The 27,278-nt window shown below is 41.3% G+C and overlaps 1 protein-coding gene across 4 annotated transcripts in view; it reads right to left on the bottom strand.

The window, feature by feature from the left end:
* Positions 1–27,278, bottom strand: part of Tbc1d31 (TBC1 domain family member 31) — a 57,039-nt gene that overhangs the window by 11,919 nt on the left and 17,842 nt on the right. For all 4 annotated transcript variants that reach the window (XM_031358009.1, XM_031358012.1, XM_031358010.1 and 1 more), the window contains 12 exons: positions 25,259–25,410; positions 21,904–22,063; positions 20,097–20,297; positions 17,721–17,897; positions 15,476–15,555; positions 15,248–15,394; positions 7,950–8,083; positions 6,110–6,243; positions 5,377–5,556; positions 4,196–4,428; positions 3,561–3,713; positions 1,727–1,862 (listed from right to left, as the gene is read on the bottom strand). In XM_031358009.1, the coding sequence (XP_031213869.1) occupies positions 1,727–1,862; positions 3,561–3,713; positions 4,196–4,428; positions 5,377–5,556; positions 6,110–6,243; positions 7,950–8,083; positions 15,248–15,394; positions 15,476–15,555; positions 17,721–17,897; positions 20,097–20,297; positions 21,904–22,063; positions 25,259–25,410 (1,887 nt within the window). The remainder of the gene's footprint in view (positions 1–1,726; positions 1,863–3,560; positions 3,714–4,195; positions 4,429–5,376; positions 5,557–6,109; positions 6,244–7,949; positions 8,084–15,247; positions 15,395–15,475; positions 15,556–17,720; positions 17,898–20,096; positions 20,298–21,903; positions 22,064–25,258; positions 25,411–27,278) is intronic.

The following is a 27,278-nucleotide window of genomic DNA, read 5'->3' as shown; positions in this document are numbered from 1 at the left end:
GAAGCTATGGGGAAGCGCTAGCTAAGCTGGGGTCTGAGTTTGCAGCCAGAGTCCTGGGGGCACAGAGGGGAAGGTGAGGCTGGGCACAGCACCCCACTCTGCTGGGGGAACAGGCACAGAGCTAATTTGATTATGAATTTTCAGAGATAAGAAGCTATAAAAAAAGATCACACGAGTTTGTGAGCCACGTCCCTGCTGGAGCTGGGGCAGTCGGAGCACAGCACTGGGCTATGCAGGGGCCTCTCCACTACTGCTGAGAAGAATCAGGATGCCTTACTGTATGGCAAGAGGATCTGGGGTAAACACCCCAGAGTCTGAGCATGGATCACTTCTGGAAAGAACACACACTTTTTGTTAAGAGTACAAGGCTATTAACTTGTGAGGTAATTTAAAAGAACTGTAGCTTGTGAAAGCCAATTAAAATTAGCCTTAAACAAAGCAAGAAGTATTAAATTAAACCCGTTACAAGAGTTAAAAGTTTAGTATTTTATCAAAACTAGATTTTAAGCTTCCAAAATTAATGCATAAATTTAATATAATACTAATGAGAATTTCAATTGGATGGGAGAGAAGATTCAGAAAAATAAAATTCTCAGTTGGGAATATAAATATTTGAGAATACTGAGTCAAATAAAGGGGAAGAACAATGAATGGTGATGAGGTGAGAAGCCCCCAGCTCCTGGACTCAGTGTGGAGAGGAACAAAGCAAGGGAGAAGATGGGCTATACAGGCCCGTCTGTAGCCCTCAGTCAGCAAGGGACTTTGCCAATGCTCAACAAATGGTGTTGGGACAACAGCCTGCCTTCTAGACAGAGGTAAGCTTGGTCCCTAACTCAACCTTACAGTCTGTTTTCAGACAGACTTTGGGCTGGCAAACCTACTAAGCACCAGATAGCAAACACTTTAGGCTTTGAGAGTCACAACCACCTGCCTTGTCAATAATTCTAAAACCAAGATTTGACACTATTTACATTTTACAGTAGGGAAAGACCAGCTGAAAATATTTACAACAGACAAGGTAAAGATCCCAACAACGCACTGCATGGCAGCCACCAGCCCTGTGCGACTATTGTAAAGGCAAACGAACGCTGGCTGCTTAGAATGGTCAAGGTTAATCTGAAGACATTCCATCTTGTGTTTTTCCAGGTGGAGGAGTAACTATCTTTTATATTTTCTTATGTTAATGTAAATTTACATTTTGCCTCCTGTTTTTGTGTGCCGTGGTTAATTTAGTTCTTTGCACTGGGTGTCTGGGTTATGTGTAGTGACTGTTCTTGTGTGCCGTGGTTAATTTAGTTCTTTGCACTGGGTGTCTGGGTTACGTGTAGTGACTGTTTTACAGATGTGACTATGCTGTACACTCAGGATAAAAACTACTTAAGGCACCCACGGCACAGACACCTCAGCTTTAGAAATGAGGAGGCACAGAAGGGCCAGCTTTCTAACTCCAGACATGCTGGACTGGAAATTGCTTTCATATTGACCACATATGGATATTTAAAATATAGAAGAATGTTTCCCACAGCTTAAAACTGACCCTGACATACTTTTATTTCTAGAGAAAGAGACGTTAAGTTGACTACTTTTCTTGGTATAAGAATAGGTGCCTGTTAAAGTACAGAAAACTGAGGGAGCTGTTTAGGTTTCACACGGACACTAGCACCTCACTTAACCCAAAGGTGTTTGTTACATGAGAATGAAGATTTTAAGATTAAAGCTGACGAACCTTTCTCCCAATTTCATCCTCCAGCCTGCGCAGCTCCATTTCACGTTGATCTTGCTGAAGCTTCAGTAAACGTCTCCTTGCAGCATCCTGTAAGTGTATTTCCTTTATCTCCAGTTCCCTTTTCACAGCAGCTAGTCTGAAAAACAAACTGTATCAAGTACTCTCCAACACACTTTTGATTTTTTTTCCCACTGAGTTGCCAGTGCTGTTTGGATACATTGTATCCACTGACACACAGCTGTGTTTACAATACATAAACAAGGTCAGTACTCAAGATGGTGGTGGTCAGCAGAATTGGCCACACCCTTTTGGACTTGACTTCCAATAGTCTATCTGTCAGCTAGTTTCCCAGTGCTAGGATGGAATCCAGGGGCCTCTTGCATGCAAGGCAGGCGCACTAACACCAAGCTGCAGCCCATGGCTGTCAGAGCATTCCAATACAAGTGATACTCTTCAACAGGTGGAGGGTGATCACAAAACCACTACAATGGCATCACACATGGTACCCACATTCTTTACAGTTTTAGTGGAGATTATCAGTTCTAGGATTGCTTTAAACTGTGCATAGAAATAAGAATCAATAAATGTACAGAATCAAAACATGGAGAGAAGACAGTGTGCTAGGCTGAATGTGGAGGCTCCCACATTGATTCTCCAGTGGGATGTATATATGTATGTATGTATGCATGTATGTGTACCATGTGCATGTTCGGTGCCTATAGAAGTCATAAAAAGTCTTAGACCCCTAGGAAGTGGAGTTAGAGATGGCTGTAAAGTGCCTTGTGGGTAGGTGCTGGGATCCAAGCCCAGGTCCTCTATGACAGCAGCAAATGTTCTTAACCACTGACTCATCTCTCTAGGCTCTTGTCAAACATCTTGTTTGTTTGTTTGCTTTGAGACAGAGTTTCCCTGTGTAACCCTGGCTGTCTTCGAACTCGAGAGCTCCACATTGCACATGCTTCCACTTCATAAGTGGTGGGATTTAAAGCAAGCGCCAACACACCTGGCATTGTCAAAGTTCTAAATGTACAAGGAGAGGAATGATTTATGTTCCAATTTGTTGAACTGGAGTTGTATTTAAAACATAATTTTAAAAACCACACTGCACCAAGAGTGATTTTCCAACATTTCTGCCTACCATAAAATGACTTTTTAAAAATAGAGACAAGGTCTTACTCTGTAGCCCAGGCTGGTCTAGAAAGCTATGATGAAGCCCAGATTGGCTTTAAGAGCCTAACAGCCCAGGCTATTAGGATTACAGGTATGAATTATGCCTGGTTTAGAATGAATATTTCTAAATAATGTTTTTAAAAATATTACAGCTCATAGTACTCCTGAAAATTCAAGCCAAGGGAGAATATTCAACATTCCTTTAGAATTAACTTTACTACATGGAAGATTTCTTTTAGTGGTATATATGCTTTTTATTAATTTAGATATTTGCTTAATGGAAATTACGCTGGGTAACTTTAAATACAGTGTTTAAGTTAGAAAAGGAAAGGAAACAGGACTTATCTGACTTCCATTCTAGGATTTCCACAGCAGTAGACTGTATCTGTGTCCCTAATGGGACATGTGGACGGCACCTGTGTCTCTCCTGACCCACATGGCCTACATCTGTTTCTCTGCTGGGCCATGTGAATGGCACCTGTGTCTCTGCTGGGCCTTGGGGACTACACCTGTGTCTCTGCTGGGCCATGAGGACTGTACCTGTGACTCTGCTGGGCCATGGGGACTACACCTGTGTCTCTTCTGGGCCGTGGGGACTACACCTGTGTCTCTGGTGGGCCATGGGGACTGCACCTATGTCTTTGCTGGGTCCTGAGGACCGAACCTTTGTCTCTGCTGGGCCATCTTCTCCTCCTCTTGAAGAAGTATCTCTCTTCTTGTCTCCTCAGCTCTGCGGAGCAGCTCTTGCTTCTGGTACCATGCCTCATCCTTAGCTCTCTGCTCATCTACTTCAGCTTGCATATTTTCAACTGTCTGCCTTAAGTAGACACAATATTTACTATTATGAAAATGTAAACAAGAAAGTGAAGTAATTTAGTTCAAAACAACCAAGATACAAAATCTAGAACCTGGTGAAAGTTCAATATGTGGTTTTATTTCCAGACATAGGAGAAATTAGGCATCTTTAAAGATATCTCTTGCCTTCAAATTTGGATTTGATACATGTACTTTATAATTCAAACTGGATCTCACTAAAAATTTTACTTGGGGTTGGAGAAAAAGGTCAAAGGTTAAAATCATGTATTGTTCTTACAGAGGACCAGGTTCGATTCTTAGCACCATTTCTGGCAGTTCATAACTTCTTGTAATGCCAGACAACCTACCTGATACCCTCCAGCTTCTCTGCACATATATAGTGTACACAAGCCCATGCAGGCACACATACATACACATAAGATAATCTAAAAAGAAAAAAACCTTTATGTCTCATTCTTTGAAGAATGATTATTCCATGATTACCTCTCTCTCAAGAAATCCAGTTCATCATTCCTTATCCTTTCCCGTTCCTGTGTCTGATAGTCCACAATGAACTTTGGGTATTGATTAAATATAGGGTACTGCCCTTTTGTTAGTGCAACAAAAGCATCCAGCACGCTATTTGGATGAATATCAGCAGGCGTGGTCTCCATGAGATGATACACTTCTCTAATTACAACATTTATGTCCAGGTTATTCCGATGGTGAAAAAAATACTGTAAGAAAACTTGAAGTTCAAATCAAGGCTTACCCAGCAGAGCCCAATACTAATACCCAGAAGAAGCAGTAAAAACGAGGACCATGAGATGCAGAGATACACATGCTAGGGAAGGGAAACAGAACAATTGACCTAGAGGAAGTTATGGGAAAACACTAAGGTGAGGCCTGGCTATGGAGCCAGAGTCCTGGGAGCCCAGAGAGGGGAAGGAGATGCTCTGTGGGGGGTCCAGTTACAGAGCTTGGTTGCTTTTTTTTTTTTTGGTATTCTGTAACAGTTTATGCAAGACTGGAATTTGCTACAAAGCCCAGACTAGCCTCAAACTTGTGATCCTCCTGCTTCAGCTTTCCTCATGCTGACTTCACAGGTCACACACATGGAACTCCAACACTCGGGAGGCAAAGGCAGAAGGTCTGCCCTGAGCTTCATTCTGGCCTATGCAACAGAGGGAGTTTGAAGTTTCCCTCTGGGCTACAAGGTCATGACAAGACACTGTCTCAAAAACACAAAACGGGCCAAGCACAATGAAACTCTTGAGTACTAGTCTACACACGTTTCCAAACAATCACAGACCAGAGGGGCCACTAATGAGATCACTCAAAGAACAAGCAACCAAGTGTTCAATGCTCTTCACAAAGGAAAAAATAAACAAAAAGCAGTTATAACAATCTGACTGCCAAGAACTATACAAGGTCAGGGATGTGGTCCAACTTTTTATCTATTGTATTGCTACCATCTAGCATCAATACCCAATATAACCAGGCTCTCAGCCAAGGAATGTGGTCTTCAATGTAAACACCTGAGACTGGAGAACTTCTTGTGTGGGATTTGTTGTTGACTTATGGTGAGCGATGCACTGGAACCCAGGGCCTCATGTGACTAGGCAAGCATGCCACCACTGACTATACATGCAGATCAAGAACCTTCTCTTTGGATGGGTATTTACCTCAAAATCATCCTTAAGAGTACAATTGAGCAAGGGTGCTCTTGAGCAGGTACTGTAGGCCACCACTGTCATCAGGAGGAAGGAAGGGTGATTGGAGAAGATATTATCAAATAGCCGAAGCCACTCCTCTCTTGTCAGCACTTCTGAGAACAACGTTTCCAGGAGAGGCCAGGCATACACCTAAAGCAGACAAGAAATGACATACACCAGTCCAGTATTCTAAGTAAGAGTCAAAGCAGTCATTGCCAATTTATGTTATGCAGCAATTATATTACTAAAAGTACTACATTAATTTGGACAACACTTCTGCTTCTCCACAGGCTAGATATTAAACCAGGCCTAATGTACTCAAAACAAGTGCTCTACCACTGAACTACATCCTCAATTCCTATTTGGCCTCTCTTCGTAGACTTTCAGGAGGGCAACTTAATAAAGAATGGCAAATTGTTAAAAAGACAGAATGTGAGCTGCAGGACAGCCTAGCAGCCCAGCTGTTGGCTATCAAGTGGATGCCTGAGTGTAAGTCCTACACACAGGCCCAAAGATGTGTACATGCACACAGGCACACACACACACACACACACACACACACACACACACACACACACACATACATTCCCACATGTATACAATAAATTAAAAATGATATTATGTATTGGGGAAACAGTGTTTTATCCATTCCAGAATGAATTTTAGCTCTCAAACATTACTCTAAAGCCCTTCTATTTCTTACCTGAGAAGTTATATCACGATCTATGAAGTGCTGTAGCAGTTCCTTGTCATGAAATGCCAAAACATTTTCTATCATACTAAGAATATTGATGGGAGGATTAGGAAAGTACTCAAACCAATGTTGACACCAATTGACTACAGAGAAAAAAAAATCAGAAAATCTGTTTTTAAATACTTTTATTATTATAAAGTGAATTTCTACAGTCACACTATGTGTCTGTCTATATGTATATATTCATATTCCCAGGCTAGTCTTAAATTTCTGATCTACCTATGTCAGTCTACCTAATGCTGGGATTCTAGGCAACTGGAGCTTTTTATCTTTAGTACTGTGGGTAGGACATAAGGGCCTCATACGTGCTAGGCACTGCCCTACCCCTAAGCTACAACCCAGCCTATTCACTCATTTATTTAGTTAGTTAGTTGTAGGTTTTAAGGCAGGTGCCAAACCTGTAGTCTACTTGCCTCAGCCTCTGGACTAGCTGGGATCACAGGACTATATTATCAGACCCAGTTAATTCTTTTTTTTTTTTTTGTTTTCTTTTTCAATATGCTTCTGTATAAAGAAGAGATAATGTGACTTTTTAACTGCTATAACATGAGGTTCCAAAACTCACACTGATGGTGGCTCTTCTCACCTCATTTAAACCTTTCCTGGAAACGCCCTCAGAGGCAGGCCCAGCAGTTTGTCTCCAGGATTTTAAGTCTGGTCAAGTTGACCACAAGGATAAACCACAGCACATAGCCTTTGCTAAGAAAATCCCATTGTTAATCAAAGACAGCAAAACAGGAGTCATCAAGAACCAGAATGTCTAACATGTTGGATTAGGAATGGTTTGGAAGTATGTGTGTGTGTTTGTGTGTATGTGTACATACATGCTTTTATTGACACATATCCAACCACTGCCCTGCTTAGGAATAAAGAAAATTTGCCAATGAGGTGCTCCATTCCAGAGATGGAGCCTTAGGTGGAATAAAAGAAAAAGAACATGATGCATCAGCACTAATGCATGCTTCCTGCTGCCTGCCTGCAATGTAGTGTGACCAGCTGCCTCACGTTCTGCTGCCGTGACTCCTCCCACGATGTACCATGAGCCACTAAGTCAAATGCTTTTCTTTAGTTATTAAAGTAACCCAAGGAATTTATCACAGTAACAGGAAAAGCTGGGTTCCTCAATGTTATGACCTCCTATCTCAAATTAGTAACAAAAGTTTCATTAGCAGCTATCACTTCATTTATTACTGTATAGTTAGACTTGAGCTTATAACTAAGCCAGAGGTAAAATCTGGCAAAGATTTCAACTTCTTTAAACTGCTGTTGTTAGAGTGGGTCACTTAACACACAGTGAGTGAGCGGGAGCACACTGTCCTAACGTAGCCCTGGAACTTGGGGGTCTCTGTGCCCCGGCTGCATCTGTAGACAGAGGACAGTCATGGCTATCGCACAGGGTAGTAAAGAAGGAAAAGGAGGCAGCAAAAGTGAACCGAGGACAATGTGCCATATGAACTGTTCAGTTCTGTGAGCCTCAGGGGTGTGAGGGCAGCAGCCGGCACCTGGGCACAGTCAGCTGGCACCAAACAGCAGGCACTGCTTGCCAAGAGCTCAGCAGTTCAATGAAAAGCAACCAACCCCCACGATTGGATTCTTTCTGACAGAACCCAGTCCAGAACAATATTGTCTAAGAAATTCAACTCTCTGCATTTTTCTTGTAAAGGTTTCCCTATAAATGACTGCCCTGTCCTCTCTTTGCTCTAAACGTGACTCTTTCATACTAATTGACCCCCCCCCTCCCAAAATCGATTCCCTAAGTGTAGCAAAGGTGCAGTCATGAAGTACTTACTTATGAGAGTAGCAATAACTTCAAAACAGATGAGCTGATTGTTCTGGAATAACTTAACAAACGGAAATGCCAAGAGTGGAAGGTACGGTGTCTCACTGAAGATTGCAGACCAGTGAGCTAATGCAGAGAGGGTTCTGGAAGGAAAAAAAGGAAAAAGAGACCAGAAAGCAGCCGCATTAATACAGTATGTCTGAGTAGGCGACTCAGACTTAGTAGGGACTCTCCATCCTCAACATACAGCTCATCTCTTTTGAAGAGCCAGGTATGATGGCACAGGCCTTTCATCTCAATAATGGAGGAGCAGAGACAAGCAGATCTCTGGGAGTTCAAGGTCAGCCTGGTCTACACAATGAGGTCTAGGCCAGCTAGGGCTACACAGTAAGACCCTGCCCCCCCCCCCCCAATGGCAGTGTCACACAAACCCTGCTCTGTGCCTTACGTGAAACGTTTACTTCAGAGTCTGTAGCCTAAGTACCCTCATGATGCCTTCTTAGTTCCCGTGAGAGCTTGGTGCCGAGGTATCTCATTTATTGAAACAGGATTCCCAGGACTGGGTCACTATAATCTTTTTACTTTTATAAACAATGTGGCACTGAGTACATTACAGGAAAACCTATCTCCATGTGGGAATACAGACTTAATGGGCACAGAGCTGTAACTTCAATAGCCACAAATGTCGATTTACATTGCTACTAACATTGTGAAGGAAATGTCTGTTTTCTTAAAACACTCTTAAAAAAGTGTTATCAGGGGCTAGAGAGATGGCTCAGTGGTTAAGAACACTGGCTGCTCTTCCAGAGGTCCTGAGTTCAATTCCCAGCAACCACATGGTGGCTCACAATCACCTGTAATGGGATCTGATGCCCTCTTCTGGTGTGTCTGAAGACAGAGACAGTGTACTCATATTAAATAAATAAGTCTTTAAAAAATCCAAAACCAAAAAAGTTTCTTTAAAATAAAAAAGTGTTATCAACTTGACTGTTTGTCTGGGAACAACTAAAACCCAAGTGGCTGGAAAACCCACTTTTTAATCAGAATCTTCTGTAATCTGGGCCCTACCTTCTGGTGAGCACATATATAAAGGACATTGAAAAAGGAAGCTTGTGGTCTTCGCTTACTTGCTGGCAAGTCCATTCCTTCACTGACATTAAAGCCCACTTTCTCAGGAGGACATTGAAGACCAGCCGAGATTCCAGCCTCGGACTGAACAACTACAGGAACTTTGGACTTCCCATTGGCAGACAGCTAGTATTGGACTAGATGGAGCACAAGCCTGTAAGTTACTCTACTAAATCCCCTTTCTCAATATGTGTGTGTGTATATGTGTATACCTATCTACATTCACACATATATTCATACATCTATCAGTGTGTGTGTGTATACCTACCTACACACACACATATATGCATATTCATTCTATCAGCTCCGTTCCTCTAGAGAATGGAAACTCACTCATACACATTTCTGTCAAACTTTTAATCTAATTGGGGGCTAGAGAGATGATCTGGCCATTAAGAGTGAGTGCTGCTCCTACAGAGGATCCAGGATGGGTTCCCAGAAAAACTGACATTCCTCAGAGTTGGCACATCTTCCCAGTAGTCCCCAATGTGTCTGTTCCACACAATTATCACACAAAGATATGTACATGGATTACTGTTGTTTGTAAAGCCCCAAACCCTGTAAACTACTCTACCAGTCTGCTAACAATATAAACAGTCTAAATTGAATTATCCCTCCATGTGCATTTTTGAAAGTTAGGCAGGGTCAGTAAGATGGCTCAGCAGATATAAGGGTTTGCCACCGAGACTGACAATCTGAGTTTGATCCCCGGAACTGTCATGTAGAAGAGAACCAAATGCAAGTTGTCCTTTGCCCCCTGCCCCCATGTGTGCCGCACACGTGTACACACAAAATCAAGTACACCGACACGCACTAAAGAGGGCCGACGAGAGACTTTTAAAGTGAAACAAAAAGACAAACAGTATGTATCCTATTTTGGTTATCTGTGTGTGTAGTAGGGACACATACCTGCAATCACTCTCGAGTTAGGAGCCAAGGCAGGAAGATTCCCCAGTTCTAGGCCAGTCTGGGCTATATGAGGAGATTTGGGGTGAGGAGATCAAATCAAAATTAACTAGTGTGCCTTTATTTACGTGAGGGCATGCGTGTGCGTGTGCGTGTCCGAGCACACTTATGGAGTCAGAGCCTCTGGAACTGGAATTAGAAGAGGTTGTGAACTGTCTGACACAGGTGCTGGAAACCAGCTTTGATCCTCTGGAAGAGCAGCAGCAAATGTTCTTAATCAAGAACTATATTCTTTTTAAAACATTAAAATGAACAATTTTTAGGTACTTTAAGTGTCCGAGCACATGAAGGTAGAAGGTCCAGTCACCTGCCATGTCTGACAGAAAGACAGAAAGACCCTACCCCCACCACTGATCCTATGGTCTGTTAAAGCGAGTCTTTAATAGATCACTGCATTCCTTTATAGTTAAGTACCCACCTTTAATACAAAGAGAAAGCAGGTGAGGGTGTGGCAGTGCTAGCAAATGGCTTAGCAGGTAAGTGTACTTACCATATAAGCCTGGTGACCGGAGTTCAATTCCGGGGACTCTCAAAGTAACTCTCACAACCCCTTATCTCCACATGTATGGACATCACACACACACACATGCACTCACACACACATGCACGCACACACACACTCATAAATAAATAAATAAAGGTAATTTAATACATTTTTAAATTAAAAAACAAGCATTTTCTTGTACAGTAACATAATTATAATACTTCAAAAATAAACATAGTTTCTTCGGTACAACCCACACCCACCCCGGCAAGCCTCAACTTTCTGCAATAGCAGAATTAAGTTAAAAACAGTAATTCTCTTTCATTAAATGATAATTTTGAATTAATTTTATAAAACAAGTAAGAGTAAATAAGCATTTTATTTCATGTGTAATGAGTACTTTGTCTGCCTGGTGCCCTCGAAGGCCAGCAGAGAATGGCGGACTCCTTGAACTGGAGTTACACACACACAGCTGTGAGCTGCCGTGTGGGTCCTCTAAGGAGCAGGCAGTGCTCCTCACCATCCACCTACCTCCTTAGTGCCTAATTTTGAATTTTTAAATTAAAACACAGAAAAATAAACTAGGTGTGATGGCTTCTCCTTATCTAAGCCCAGCACGTGGAGGCCTGAAGCAGGAGCATGGAGAGTTTGAGGCCAGCCTGGGCTACGTTGTAAGTTCCAGGCCACAGTTAGCTAGAGAGTAAGATTCCATCTCAAGGAAAAGAAATTAAAAGTTAGAAATTGAAAATCAAAAGAAAACATGAAGATTATAATTTGAAGTATTTATACAGAATTTTAATTAAAACAGTAACTTTAATTGTAAATGGTATATACAGAATGATTTTATGCATCAAATTTACTATGTCTTATGAAAACTCTCTAGCCACCTTAGCAGAGTTTAGGAAACTGTCTTCAGGAAGTGTGTCCACAGGCAACGAGAGCATGTCTCTGACCATTTGAATCATCAGACAAATGTCAGCATCTCGGTTGCTTTGATTTATTGACAAAATCAACTTCTGATTTCCTACGATGGGATCAACAGAAGGAATATGGAGTCTGTTCATCCTCCAAGCACAGGCAAGTTAGCACTGCAGAGGAATGTGTGAAAATATTCATTTCTGAAGTAATATATTACCAGGGCTTTCTGCCAAAGTACTTGCTGTGTTTAATTCTGCAAACTTGAATCCAAGAATCAAAGGCAAGGCATGAGGGGATTCCAAAAATATCTGAATGATAGTGTTCTTTTATGAAGACGTACTATGCACGGCAGGCAAGCATGTTAAATGGAGTAAAATGAGTCTTCACACCAGCTGATATTTCATCGAATTCAAAAGGGCAACACGTTAAAACTGAAGGCGCATCAGAGTTTGAAGAGTATGTATAGGCACAGCTAGTTAACTGAGCACCTTTTCAGAGCAGGAGACTGGAGACATTCCAGATGCTCACTAGCAGCGACAGGGCAATGAATCACGCCACAGGCGCAAGCAGCTACAGCTACAGTCAGCTACAGAATGTTTCTGCAGGCTCAAAATGCTCTTGCCTTAAAGCAGGGTCTAGAAATGTGTGAGATGCATAAGCAGTTGCATAAGGAAAAGCACAAATACACATGAGGTTATGTAATGTTTGCCAAAAGTGTTACTAATGGAGAAACAAGGTGGAGGGAATAGAAGCCAGACTGGCTTGAATAAACCTCATTTTGTATGAGAGTATAAAACAAAATAAAGTTTAAATTAAACAAAAATTTCAGGGGCTAGCAGACAGCTCAGCGACCCTGTGTTCAGCCTCCAATGAAGAGGAAACAGTAGTGAACCAAAAACACTGGAAATGAATGGGACAAATTAAGCTCACCGTGCAGCATAGAAAGGGTTACATCATTTTATTTTTTGTTTTTTGTTTTTTTTTTTTTTGAGACAGGATTTCTCTGTGTAGCCCTGGCTGTCCCGGAACTCACTCTGTAGACCAGGCTGGCCTCAAACTCAGAAATCCGCCTGCCTCTACTTCCCAAGTGCTGGGATTAAAGGCGTGTGCCACCACTGCCCGGCGGTTATATCATTTTAAAATAATTAATTTGATCATACATGCATAAAATAATCTGAACTATTTTCAATAATCATAACATAAACCAGGCTTGGTGATACAAACCTGCAGAAACTGAGGCAGGTGGATAGTCATGAGTTAAGGCAAGTTTGGCTTACATCCCATGTACGGGCCAGCTAGAACTTTATAAGAACCCACCTCAAACAGAAAACAACAAAACACTAACCAACCACTCAAAACAATCATGTGAGATCTAGCAGTCCCATTACCAAACACAGAGTACAGAGTTTATATACACACAGCACCGAGTCAGAAGTCAGAGAATATGTGGGAAAGCGGCTGCAGCTGTGCCTCAGTAGCAGAGCACTTATCAGCCATGCCAAAGGCTCTAGCTTTGATCCCAGCAACACACACAGACTTGTACGTCAATGCTGTTAGGAGTCAAGAGCTTTCTGACTCTAAAAGATTCAAATATAAAATCAAAGGTATGCAAAAAAATTTAATCCTAAATTTGGCAAAAAATATCACTATAAACTCTTTCCTGGCCCTGTCCCCTGGAAAGGCATGTGTTTACATCTAAGCTTATAATATATACATATATGATTTTAGGCACTCTAAGGTAGTTAATTTACTATTTTGAAAACTGTTAACATTTTTTACTGACTATTTAACCTGTCGTTTATAGACTGTATACTAGAGGGGTCTGGACACTGACAGGGACCTTGTCTTTCTTCGTCTGTGTGCACATTTTCATGGGGTTGGGGGGAGACATATGTGTGTGAGGAGCCCATGTGCCTGTGAGCAGAGGGCAGAGGGCAATCTCAGATGTTGTTCCTTGGGTGTTTTTCACTGTTTGTGTGAGACAGGGTTTCTTCTTGGTCTGGAACCTCACCTAGACTAACTAGTCATTGAGCCTGCACGGATCTGCTTGTCTCTGAGTCCATCTTACCACCATTGGGATTGCAGAAATGCACATGGCCCCCAGATTTTTATTTGGGTTTAGGGATTGAACTCAGGTCCTTTGGCCTACGAGGCAAGTGCTTTATGAACTGAGCCATTTCCCAACTCCCAGGAAAATTTTTGTTATAGAAATTTTCCATATGGTAAGAAATGGTTGAACTAGGTTGTCAGTGCAGATGATAATCATCAATGATTAGTAACACTGTCAAAAGAGAGACAACAGTGATTAAAACCCTCCTAACAGAGGTACACAAAACCACCTATACTGTTACCTGGAGAAGCACCAAACTGGAAAGAATTAATATCCTGACTCTCATCAGGAGCTCTGCATGAATGGTCAGGTTAGAGGACATTATGGAGAAAGAGAAACAGATGTAAGGGAATAAACCAGCAAAATCTAGACCCTGATAAGAGTCTGTAAGGTAAATTTTGGTTCTTCAGCAAATATATTGCCAGGCTAACAGAGAACCTGTAGATGAAGAGTCTCTAGTGGCCTGGTGTGGTGGCACATGCCCAGAACCCCAGTTCTTATGAGGCAGAGGCAGCAGGGCTACAGTTAGCCTGGGCTACACAGGCTCTGTCTCTAAAACACCAAAATAAACAGTAAAAATATAAAAATATGGTCTACAGAGCAAGTTCTAGGACAGTCAGGGTACAGAGAAGCCAAAACCAAAACCCCAAAAACCAAAAACCCCAAACAACCAACCTGGTGGAGGCTGCAACTTGAGTGAATCCAGATGTGAATGAGTACCATAAACTTTCCCACGTCACTCAGTAATGGGATGCTGAATGGGTACGTGAGGAGACCAGAATGAGCTCTTTCTTGGCGTTGCAGTCACGGCAGGCAGCACACGGACTTGTGTTAGAGGAAAGGTCCTTAGCCTGGAGGCTTGTGTGTGCATATTAGTATGGTATGTATGCATGTCTAGGGAAGCAGCAGAGGCTGGTGTGGAGAGGGCAGAGCTATGAACAAGATGGAAGCAGCTGCTCAAGTGAGTGATGGGCACCAGGCCATTCTTTACCGTGTCCAACTTTCACATACACTTGCAGTTCATCATAAAAACTTAACTCAGAAAAATGGTCTTGGATTCTAGAGAAAGGGTGCGATTCCAGATCTGACAAATGTGACCATCACATATACCTCTGTATACCTTAGTTTCTCTAGCTGTAATGTGGATTAAGTACATATTTACTTAATAATAAAAGATATTTGTGCTCAGCGACATGTCACCTCCAAACTCCACACCTGAGGCACGCTCAGCTCCACGCGGCACTTAGGCTGCAGTCAGACATATTTGCAGGCTAGGTTCATGACCAGCATTTACCAAGTGTCTTCTCTGAACTAGACACTGGTGTGCACAGAATAAGTGACACTGTCTTCAAACACCCCAGTCACCTCATGATGTTGGAGTTATTAGCTTCAACCCCATTTCCTGACCAAAGGGAAAAACAATTCAAGGATGAGGGAGGAAGGCACAGCCTTTATCATTTCTGAAATGACTGAATAGAGTCCACACTGGCTCTTCTGTCTTAACGCCCACGCATTCTGCTGAGCTGAAAGAGATTATGATTTTCTGGAACATCAGCACAAACTACCATCCACACATGACGTGCTGAGACAACCAGACAAGGACAGTCACCGCTGAGCGGACAGTGCCTTATGAGATGGGGATCCAGAAACCCTGCAGTCCTGGTTCTCGCCCCATGCATTGCTGCAGTGAGCTGAGCATACCTTTGCAATACTCTCAGTAGTTTTCTACTTTTGATGGGGTATTTCTTCTGAAGGTTGAGATAAGCCGCATGAGTTCCTTTATCCACCAAGCTACTAAACGCAGTGTGATTTTCAGGTAGTTGTAGTAAAGAACGCCAAATAAACATTCTGAAATAAAAATTTACTTTTAAATAAACTTTTTTTTTTTTTGAGAAAAACTGACTTAGAATGAAAGAATTTGGAGTTTACCTGTATTTTGTTGGATATTCCCCATAGCCTTTTAATAAGATTTGTAAGCGCTTTTTATTTAATCCTTCTGACAATTCATTCTATAAAAAGATCATATCAGTAAGCGACAGTTATGCAACTGAAACCATGGTAATCTAGTCCACAGTAGCTTCCAAACTTTAGAACACAGCACATAAGACAGTAGGGTGGCACACTCTGGCAGCCTTAGCACTCAGAGGATGATGCGTTTGAAGGCAGCCTGGGCTGCAGTAAAGATCCTGGTCACACAACAGAACAGAACTGAACACAACACAGTAGGAGATATTCACGCGCCTGGACTCTGTGGCACACATGCTCCCTCTCTCCTACCCTTAAGTACAGCCAAAACATAGGATATGATGCTCACTCCATATTACCTCCTGATGAAGCTCCAGCAGGGCGACACCCAACACAGCACAATGTGACCTCATTCTCACTAAGCTCTAGTCTATTTTATACATTCATTCACACACAGAAGTTTTATCATTTAAATGCTTATAGAAAACTATTATTAAAATAAATGTGAAAAATACCAAGTGTTACTGAGGATATGGAATAACTAGTATTTTCTCTTCTGCTGTTAGGAATAGGAATTACGTCAGCAACTCAGGAAAACTGACAGTGTTCAGTAAACAAACCTATGGTACCAAGAGGCTCAGGTGTGTGTCAGAACACATAGTTAGTATACACGTGCAATTCAGAGTTCAGTCCCCAGCACTCACTCTTCCCAGCAAAGACCGCACTATCGCTGGGGCAAAGGCAGTGTCTGGAGTTGTAACATTCCACTCTTTGATATGGCTGCTGGTAGCATGGGTATATTAAGTTTGTGAAAACTAATTGTGTACTTCACTTGTGTATTTTACTGTCAATAAATAAGTTCCCTGAAGATACTGTTAAATATTTCTATGAGTATTTACATTTTTTTCTATTTCAAAATAATATATATGCTTTGCAGAAAGAAATTAAAAGAGAATAGAAAACCATTTTAGAAAAGAACATGGGGCAATGAGATGGCTCAGTGTTTTGGTAAAACTGTGTGAGCTGGTGACCAGAGTGTGACCCCTGGAGCCCAAAGTGGAGAGAGAGAACTGACTTGAAAGTTGTCTCATCTCAAAAGGTTTAACATACACAAACACACACTAACACACATGCACATACACACATGCACATAAATACACATGCATACATATACACACCACAGGCACATACATATACACATACACAACAAACACAGACATGCATATATACATACACACATATACACACAGACACATACATATACATATACACATATACCACACACACACACATACACAATACACAAAGACACACATATACACATACACACACCACACATATACATACAGACATACACATACATATACACACATATCACACACACATACATATATAATATATACAGACACATACATATAAACGTTCACACATATACAAACACACACACACACACACACACACACACACACATTCTGAACTCTCTGCCTCAAGGCGCTCGTACTATTGGCCGCCTCCAAGGAGTACATCGACTCCAGAGGGAACAGTTTTAAGTCCGCTTCCTGTTTCTCCTGACAACTTCCTACAGCAGTACTGTCTAGCAGATACAACATGGGTCACAACTGGAACTTAAGACTGTCTAACAAGTACATTAACAAAAAAGTAGAGAGAAACAGGAAAAATTCTATTTCATAATTTTTTAACCCAACATAATCAAAAAAGACACTTTAACACATAATCAATATGTAATGATCAATTAGTAAGATATTTTATATTCTGGGTTTTCCTACTTTCTTGCTGCACATACTTTATATTTACAATGCCCTTTAAAAACATTTATTTAGTATGTGCAATGGGAATATGTGTGTACATTCCACAACACACATGAAGATTGATGAATAATTTTGACAGTTGGTGCCTCTCTGTGGGTTCCAAGGATGGGACTCTGGTTGTGAGGGTCTGTTGTGTTTTGTTTTGAGACACTGTGTCACTCTGTAACCAAGGTTGACCCCAAACTCACAGTCCTGCCTCTACCTCCTAAGTGCTGGGACTACAGGTGTGAGCCACCATGCCAGGCCACGATAGCCTTGATTCATATACCTCGGTTCGGATTACCACACCTCAGTACCACCAGCCACACACAGCCCAGAAGTCACAAGGTATTCTAGAGCAGGCATGGCAAGCTGGAGCTCAAGTATAAAATATTTCTTACCTCCTTGTTTGCTAAGTTCCCAGTCAGGTCTTGTTTGAGTACTCTAGTTTGAATTTTGCTATCTTTACATCTTGCTGGCCGCTGTACTCTTCCTGGCATTATTTTCATCTTAAGACTACTGGAACTCGCTGTATTATTGGGCAGATCTTCAATCACCTTAACTAGAGGAGGAGGAGGCTGAAAGAGGAGAGAAGAGGCTCCGTGTATTTATGTACCTATTCTTGGGAAGTATGTGAAGCTTGCTTAATTTGTACAGTTAGTTTTAAATTTATACAGGTACATTTTTATATAGTTAGTTTTTAGGCACAAAGTCTAAGTTAAAATGTCTAAAATACTTTAGAATGCCTACTGATGAATAAATCACTTATTGGTGAAGTCTTTTAAAGAATAAATATATATGATTAACAGCAGTAAGTAAAATTTATTCCCAAAAGGTGGCTCAGAATTATATGATGGCAAGCCACTTTCCACTTCCACAATAAAGTCAGTGAATGACGACACACACAGAAGGCATGGCTGGCTGCATGGCCCAAGAGAATGCTGAGAAAGCACCCTCCCAGCTCCAGTGCACATCCTCTGAGGGAGCAATGGGGTGTGCTCCCAGCACTGTATGAGGTCAAGGGCTGTGGTCTGCACAGTGAGGGCTGACAGTCCCTTCAGCATCTACTCAGGCAACACTACGCACAACCCAAGAGCTCATTTTTAAGGGGCTACCAAACGGGAAAAATTTAACAGTCAGCTTACTTGAGCAGAATTACTCAGGAGAACATTTTCTTCATAAACGGCACTCCTTTTGAAATCAATTGATCTTCCTTATTCAAAGGAAAGAAACGAATAAGGACATGGGCTGAGTTCTGAAGACAAGGCACAGTGTGCACTTCTGTGATTTAATTCTTCATCTTAGGATGGAATCAAAATGGCCTGACCAGATTACGCCAGCCATTCTTTAATTTAAAAGAATATTTATGTGTGTTTGTGTTTTGCCTGCATCTATGTTTGTGTAAGGGCACTGGATCCCTTGGAACTAGAGTTACACAGACAGTTGTGAGCTGCCACCTGGGTGCTAAGAACTGAACCTGGGTCCTCTGGAAGAACAGCCAGTGCTCTTGACTATTGTGCCTTCTCTCTAGTCCCTTATTCTTTAATTCCAATCCATCCTTCTAAATTTTTGTTAAAGCCCATAAAGTTGTTTCCCCTGCTAGGGCTTTTTCCTTGGCTTTGGGCACAGTCTTTCCAAGGCTAGAGCCCCAGATGTCACTGGATTCAATGCCACCTCTGTAATGAATACATAAAAATTCACTGACTTCATTAGAACATCATCAAATGACAAGAAAACATAGTAAAACTCAGAAGAAAGGGGCATAGATGAGCCGAGGTTTATAAAGGAAACATGGCTAGATATTTATGCAGCTGCGACAGCCAGAGACAGTGGACGATATCCTTAAGGTAAAAGGCAGTTGCACTCGGGCGCTAGCTCTCCTTCCCTGTCGCCTCAGTGTGCTCAGCACCAGCAGCTCGAGGAGGTCTGTGTCCCACTCTGAGCAGCTCGCTCTGTCTCTTTCCATCTCCTTTAGCATTTTCTCAGTAGCAGAAAGTCAACTGGAAAAGCTAAAGATGCTCAGCAAGAGCATGTAATTTAATGGCGATTTTAAAAAGTAGCATATATTTAATGTTCCAACATTATAAAAAGTAATAACTATGGCATCTATATTGCATATTTTATGTAGATTATATACAAGAACAACAGATTATAATAAAAATATAAATACACACATACACAGACACATATATAAGTCTTGTCATTTAAGGTATATAATTATATAGAATTAGCTCAAGTACTGAGTATGTGATGGATAGATTTATGATAACCGATAAATAAGATAAACAGACAGTAACAGAGAGAGATGATGGATAGATACATGATCAATAATGGTAGGTGATAGGTTGATAGGCAGATGATGGGTGAATGGTAGATGTCTCTATCTAATATCTAGTTTCAAATGTAAGAAAGCCTATGATTTAGCAGTGACTTGATTAGAAAAGAAAGAAAAAAAGTGAGAGAAAGAAAAAAAAAGAGCTCCCAGGCTTGTAACCTAGATAATGAGAACAAATAGCAAAACAGAAAGGAAGAGATGAAATATGAAATTAAGGCCTCTCTTGGGAAAGCAGTCACAGATGACACTGAATGGGTGGACACCAGGCTGAGAAGGAGCATGGTGAGAAGTCAGAGCTGGAGAAGCAGCTCTTAAAGAGCCAGGGAATAACCCAGGACGGATGTGTCCCAATGACGTTAGAAGGTAACACAGAGGAAGTATTTCATTGTTGGTAATACAATATCACAGTGCACAGAGGAGATTCAGTTACTTGAAGTCATACCTTATTTATTTCTTGTGTTAAAGCCTGAACTGAATATACATTCAGACTTCCATTTTCCATAATAGATGCTATGTACCGACCGTGTGGGCTAATTACTGATGAGCTAATTCCTTCTTCAACAGTCCCAATTTCAAAGAGGAGTTTACAAGTCTGTATGTTGACAAACCTCATAATCCCATCTTGACTTAGCACACCAAGAACCTGAAGAGACAGAAATGATGGGGCTTTAACATTTGAAAGCTAAAGCCTGAAAGGCTATATACATAGACCATGGTATATATGGGTATATTTATATGATGTAAATACATTTTAAAAGTAAAATATTTAAAAGTAAAAGAGGGCAGCTCAATTTCCAGTGTGCCATTACACATTTTAAAATCACCAATGATGGCTCATGTGGATGTGTCTTTAGGTCCAGTCCAGTCATGTCTGACTGACTACACGGTATGGAACACACGCTGGGAAACTATGGAAGGCCTGTCTTCTCCAGGCAGGCTCCTCCCCTGAGACACAGGGATCAGTCGCTGACCCCCACCTCCACAATGGCTGTCAGAGGCGGGAAAGAGACGCATGCACTCTTGGTAAAACTTCCCATTCTCTGCCTATGTTCAGCTGTTCTGATATTTGGACCATGGACTGAGATTATAGGTTGTATACTAGATTATGGTAGGAGAGAAGGTGGGAAGCAAGTCTTCGAAGGGAAAAAAATTAAATTAGTTATATAATTTGAAAAATAAAAAACATATAATGAAACTTTAAACAAATAAACCCTCTCTCTTGCTGCCTGTGGGTTAGGGGCCAATGGCTGCAAGTATAACTTCATGTGGCTCTTTGGCATTCCAATGTAGGGTTGTTCTACATTAGGTAGTCTGACAATGTCCAGAGGAAACGTGCACTGTTCGAATGGCTGGCTAGCAGTGCACAGCCGTCCACGTGTACAGCAGGCTGTGTTGAGGACGATTTGCAAGGACCCTGTTCCAGGTGCCTTCGTGAAGCTATCTCAACTCTGGGATTTTTATCCTACAAATAGGATATGAAGAATGACATTTGTAAAAATTTAGTCATCCTGCAAGGCATTATTTATAACAGAAAAGGACTAAGAATAGATTAAGTGCCCAGTAACAGAGGGCTAGTTTAAAGGGAAACATGAAATATTATAAAGCCATGAAAGAGAAAGACATTTTGTACTGATGATAATTACAGAATAATTTCCAAATTAAGAAAAAAGGTGTAAGGCTGTATGTATAGAGAAAACATAGTATATGGAACAATTGTAGTTACGGGAAGGAGTACCCAGACAACAGGAGACAGGATGAGGCTTATCACCAATGCCTATTTGTAAGGTTTACATTTCCAACCATAAGAACACATCAACAATTTAGTAATCTTAAATAAGACCGATATCAATGTGCTTACATACTGCAAGCATGTGTATGTATGCAACCACATGAAATGTGTTGAATTTAACTTCAAAATTTATCACCATGACTGTCAATGTAAAATAAAGTTAATTATTTGTCAGTAATATTAAATAAGTAACACAAGATTTTTTGAATTCTTTTTTCAATTCTAGATTCTTCACAAGAATAAACTACCCAAATTTTAGATTCGAGTCAATCATGCCATTAGTTACACTGAGAGCTGGGGATGGAGGTGAGGCAAGGGAACTACGGGGCAGCAGAGGGAGCCTGTGTGGACAGAAATGGCTAACACTTTCAAAGAATAAGGATTACTGCAGAAGAGAAGTGCATGAACAACAGAGCCAACACAGGCCTGGAAGCAGGAGCTTGCTCTTTCTGTTACTAACCTGATTGGAACCGGCATCGAAGCTATCAGGCAGGAATTCCAGATGGCGAACAGCTCGAACCTTCATAGGCATCTGAATGATTCTGAAGAGCTGTGTGGCCTCCAAGCACCACAGATGCAGGTGATTGGATTTGCCTCCAGCAGCTAAGATTCGGCCATCTCTACATTCAAAAAGCAAAACCAAACAGTGAGGGGGCGAGACCAGCTGAGCTGCTTATGCTGCAGAGCTTCCTGTGAGAGTGAACTCCCCCAGTCATACTGAGCAAGGGCACCTATGGCCACACGCAGCTGTGAACTCTGGAGTCGTGGCTAGCTACTGAGGAATGGAAGGCTACAGATGGCCAGTGGACTAAGCAGGGCTACTGAAGAACTAGAAGTTTCACCTATTGCCTTAAAGCACCAGCTTAAGTTTGTGACTGACTTGCTGAATGAGTAATTAGGGGCTGAGGATTATGTATATTTTAAATATATTTTAAGAAGATTTCTTTATTAGCCAGGTGGTAGTGACACATGCCTTTAATCCTAGCACTTGGGAGGAAGAAACAGGCAGATCTCTGTGAGTTTGAGCCCAGCCTGGTTTACAGAGCAAGTTCCAGAAAAGCTAAAGCTACACTGAGAAACCCTGTCTGTCCCAAAACACACATATACCCACATACCTTTTTCCTTAACTTGGAAATTATTCTGTAATTATTATTAATACAAAATACCTTTGTTTTTCATGGCTTTATAATATTTCATATATATGTGTACACACACACATATATAATTTGTATAACAGTTTTGCCTGTATGTTTTTATGTGTACCATATGTAATTCCAGTGTCCTTGGAGGCCAGAAGAAGGCAATGGATCCCCTGGACCTATATTTATGGGTGGGTTTGAATCACCACATGGTTGCTGGGAACCTATGTCCTTTGCAAGAACAAAGCAAACAAATACATTTGATATTAGCTAGTGAGAAATTACGTACAGCTGTAAACAGAGGTCATAAAAGCTGGAAAGGAAGACTCACTCCCTGGATGACATGTCTAGACCAATTCTAGGAAACATGGAGAAATTCCACATTTGCCAGTAATAGTACTGTGGGTGGAGTATGATTCTTGTGTAGGAGAAGAAAGAACCAGTCAAGTATGCCTGGAGCAGACGGAGAGGCAGGCCTGTGGCTGGTGACAGCCTAGGCTACAAGCAAGGCAGGGCATGGAAGCTACTCTGAGTGCGCTGGAAGTTCAAAGGGAATGCAGGAGGAAAGTGCTGTGAGCCAGCGTGACAATGTACAGACACCACCTGACATACATTTAGAAAGTAGGAATAAAAAAGAGACCAAAATGGGATATTAGTGTCTAAAAGAGCCTGGGGCAGCCTGGATTAGGTAAGAATTTATGCCAGTGAACAAAATACCATGAATAGTTCAATATACAGGTTAGTAGAGTGGTGAGATTTCCTAAGCCTTAAGAAGTGTGTGTGTGTGTGTGTGTGTGTGTGTGTGTGTGTGTGTGTCTTTTCAGCGGGCTGGGAAGGTTTATAAAGAACGAGCAGCCCACCTCAAGCCCCCTGGCATGTAGGGTTTCAAATCGCCATTTCCACATGCTTCTCCCTCTTTAGACAAAGAGCTGACTGTAGGCTTGGAACGACCTGGAACACTCAGTTATGACAGACCAAGTATTTGGAAATGAGAGAACAGGCATAACCTTTTAAAACTCCTAAGTACTGTGGCTTGAGATTTCCCAACTAAATCCATTAGTTTGAAAAGATTAATGATGAGAAAGAGCTCAATGGCCATCTTGCAAGATGCCAATAAACTAACCTAAAGCTTTGAAAATGGGTTTTAGAACAACAAAAAAAAGAGAAGCACTAGGGAGGCTGAGGCAGGAGGACTGCCATGAGTTTGAGGTATGCCTGTGCTAGAGTAAGATCCTATTTCAAAAACAAATACAAATAAGCAAACCTCCCAAATAACAGCAAAAACAACTAAGGAAAAGGAGGGGTGGGGATCAAGCACTAATTTGGCCTTCCACTGTTTTCTATAAACTATGTCAAAGCAAGCAGAGTGCCAATGCAAACGCTTGCTTTTACAGTTTCTAACTCATAAGTAAACAGCTAGAGAATTAGAGGTGAAGGACCAAGAGAAAAGGAAAAGTTAGTGAGGGGCGTTACAGTGCGGAAGCTATTAATAAGCCAAGCCATAAGTGTAGAGGTAGAATAGCTAAGAACCCAAGAAAGGACAACAGAATTGCCACGACACTACTGTTCTATCACACACCATGCTGTGGTGGATGGTGATTACAAATTCCATCCAAGTCCCAAGAGACAGAGGCCTATGCTGCTCCTGAGGGAAGCACATGTGTACAGGTGCATGTGGAGGCTGGGAGACAACCATGGGCTGTGCTTCTGCAGGTACCAGCCTCTCTGTCTGTCTGTCTCTGTCTGTCTCTGTCTCTGTGTCTCTCTCTCAACAGGGACTTTCTGGGGCCTGGAGCCCTACAGACCCATTGACCAGCATCTTCTTTTTTTTTTTTTTTTTTTTTTTCTTCCGGCTTTTCGAGACAGGGTTTCTCTGTATAGCCCTGTCTGTCCTGGAGCTCACTCTGTAGACCAGGCTGGCCTCAAACTCAGAAATCCGTCTGCCTCTGCCTCCCAAGTGCTGGGACTAAAGGCATGCACCACCACCGGTCTGACCAGCATCTTCTCAGTAGTGTGATTACAAGAATATGCTACCACCCCTATCTTTTTTAAAACCAACCAAGCAACACACAAAATGGACATGGTTCTATGGACTGAATTCAAACCTTCAAGTCCTTGCACATGTTTATTGATTAACTTATCAAGCCCCTCTACAAGAAAAAAAAGTGAGACATCCCACCAAATGAGCTGTGTAAAGCGTGCTGTGTCCTGGTTGGAGCACAGCAGTCATTAGACCATGCACTGGACAAAACCTGCTGCCTCAGCAATGGCTCTACGACAAAATCAAGGAGCACTTGTTAATTTGTGAAAATGTGATAATAATAGTGTGGTTATGTTCCCCCAAAGCAGCCCTTAACGTTCAGAAATATGCTCTGGAATATTTACCAATAAAATAATACATGTAAGCTTTGCTCCTAAACAGTACAGCTGAGAAATAGTCAGAGACAGAAATAGGACCAGAATCGCCGACAACGCTACAGCTGACGAGTCCTTAGGAGTTCATGTAGTACACCATTTTTCAGTATACTTAAAAGTTTGCACAATAGAGTAAAACTAAAGCCATAGTAAAGCAAACTGTCTGCAGATCACGTCTAAAGCTAAAGGAAATTTTTTCTTAAAATACTGAATGTTAATTCTGTTTTTAAACAGAAACTAAATTCCTTAAATGCTCATTACCTGGTCACAGCAAACACTTTGTATAAGATGCTAGAGCCTTCAGGTGGACCTGGCAGTTGGTACTTGCAAAACAGAGTATCACATTCCCAGGCAAAGATGGAGTTGTCTTTAAAACAGCTGAGGATGGTGTTACTTAACGGCAGAAAGAAAACCTAGGGACAGAGAAGGTTGGTTACCTTTCACCACATGGTCCTCTAAAACTTAAAATTATACTCAATCGTTTTCTTCTTTTTAAACTGGTCTTCTAAAGAGAATACATTTTAATGTATGATAACATAACACCAATATTCCATAAGCTATAATAAACAAATAGCAAACCCTTTCAACTAAAAAATAATTGGCTACAATGATGAGGAAACATACAAAATTCTAAATAATAATATAAAATCTGTCACCTTATATTTAAAAATTCAGATGAAAGTTAGATATGTTTTTATTATGTTTTATAACTGATGAACATATTTACATACATACACAAATTACACATATATTTATGGACTATACAACCATTTGCCTATTGTCCTACTGATGTAATGAAGATGAAAAATTTGCATCGTAAGCATGTTTAAAGCTGTAGCACAACTCGCTGCTCAAATGTCTGTGGTAAGCTGGGGTAAAAAAGCCCACACTGCCAGCTGTGGTGAGTGTAAAGCAACGATGGACAGGGCCTAACACGGGAACAACGACTGGCTCTAGCCATACATCTACCCTACTTTTACATTACTTCGACTATAATCTTGCCCATGCTTTTTAAGTATGTTGGCTCTTCTTGGCGACACCTTCAGACACCTCATGCTCATTTGTTTCATAACTACACTAGGAAGCCCATAGGGTAACCCACCCGCTCCATCTATAAGTATGTTACCATGTTCACACAACCAAACTGTTCAACAATGCGTCTATGAAAACACACCCCACGTGTTCAGGGATCACAACTCTGTAGTTCTATGAATACTTTTAAGTACTGTTAACAGTGCTAACAAATACCATGTTAAACCAGGGAGAAGCTCTATCACACTCGACTGCTAAATGGGATGATGCAACATGCCTCCACAGCCTTGAAAGCATTCCCCCTGCACTAGTCAACTCATTCATAAGGGTAAGTCCTCTGGGGGCCGGGCGGTGGTGGCGCACACCGTTAATCCTAGCACTCGGAGGTAGAGGCAGATGGATCTCTTGAGTTTGAGGCCAGCCTGGTCTACAGAGTGAGTTCCAGGACAGCCAAGGGCTACACAGTGAAACTGTCTGAAAACAAACACACAAGAGTGAGTCCTGTGGGAATAACTGAAAAGGTGAAGATAAATGTAAATAGTATGTATACAAGTAAAATCGAAGTATATATCAAGCCACATTTCATTAGAGATCTAATGGAGAACTATGGGTGAAATTCACTGATACCAAGGCTGAGAATAGCATCTTTTATTCCATTTTCTACTTTTCTGTTACATAAGCTTTAATCAGCGTTTCCTTTTGAATACAAAATTTTTGCCAGGGCCCAGGATGTGGTTGTAGCTCAGCAGCAGAGTGATCGCATAGCCTTCCAGTCATCCTCAGTTCTACTCTAGCACCTCAAACAAAAACCAAACCCTGAAACTGATCACTGGTGGCCTCAATATAACTCTCTCAATCTAGCTGAACAAATTACACACACACACATATATATATATGTGGATATGGATAAGGCATATGAAAACACTAGTTAAAATTAGTCAAGGACATTGATGATAGACACAATAAAAGGCTAACCAAAGTACTTAAGATGTAAGACACCAACAAAGCAGGCAGGGCCCAGCCCTCTCTGTGCTCAGCTCACACTGCCACAGGCCGCCCCTGGACTTTCTGTTGTAACTCACTATGTAAGATTTATAATGTGGAGTTACAGGAGGAATCTGCAATGAACATATTACAATCCATAATGAATGGATGTATTAAGACAATTTCAAAACTGGTGTCAAGAAGTGGCTTCAGAAAACTCTTATTTTAATTAGCAGTATTTTTTTTTTTTTTTTTTTTTTTTTTT

The sequence above is a fragment of the Mastomys coucha genome, unplaced genomic scaffold, assembly GCF_008632895.1.
Source record: "Mastomys coucha isolate ucsf_1 unplaced genomic scaffold, UCSF_Mcou_1 pScaffold7, whole genome shotgun sequence".
Taxonomy (NCBI): domain Eukaryota; kingdom Metazoa; phylum Chordata; class Mammalia; order Rodentia; family Muridae; genus Mastomys; species Mastomys coucha.
Note: the sequence above shows the minus strand (reverse complement) of the source record. Positions and strands in the feature narration are given on the sequence as shown.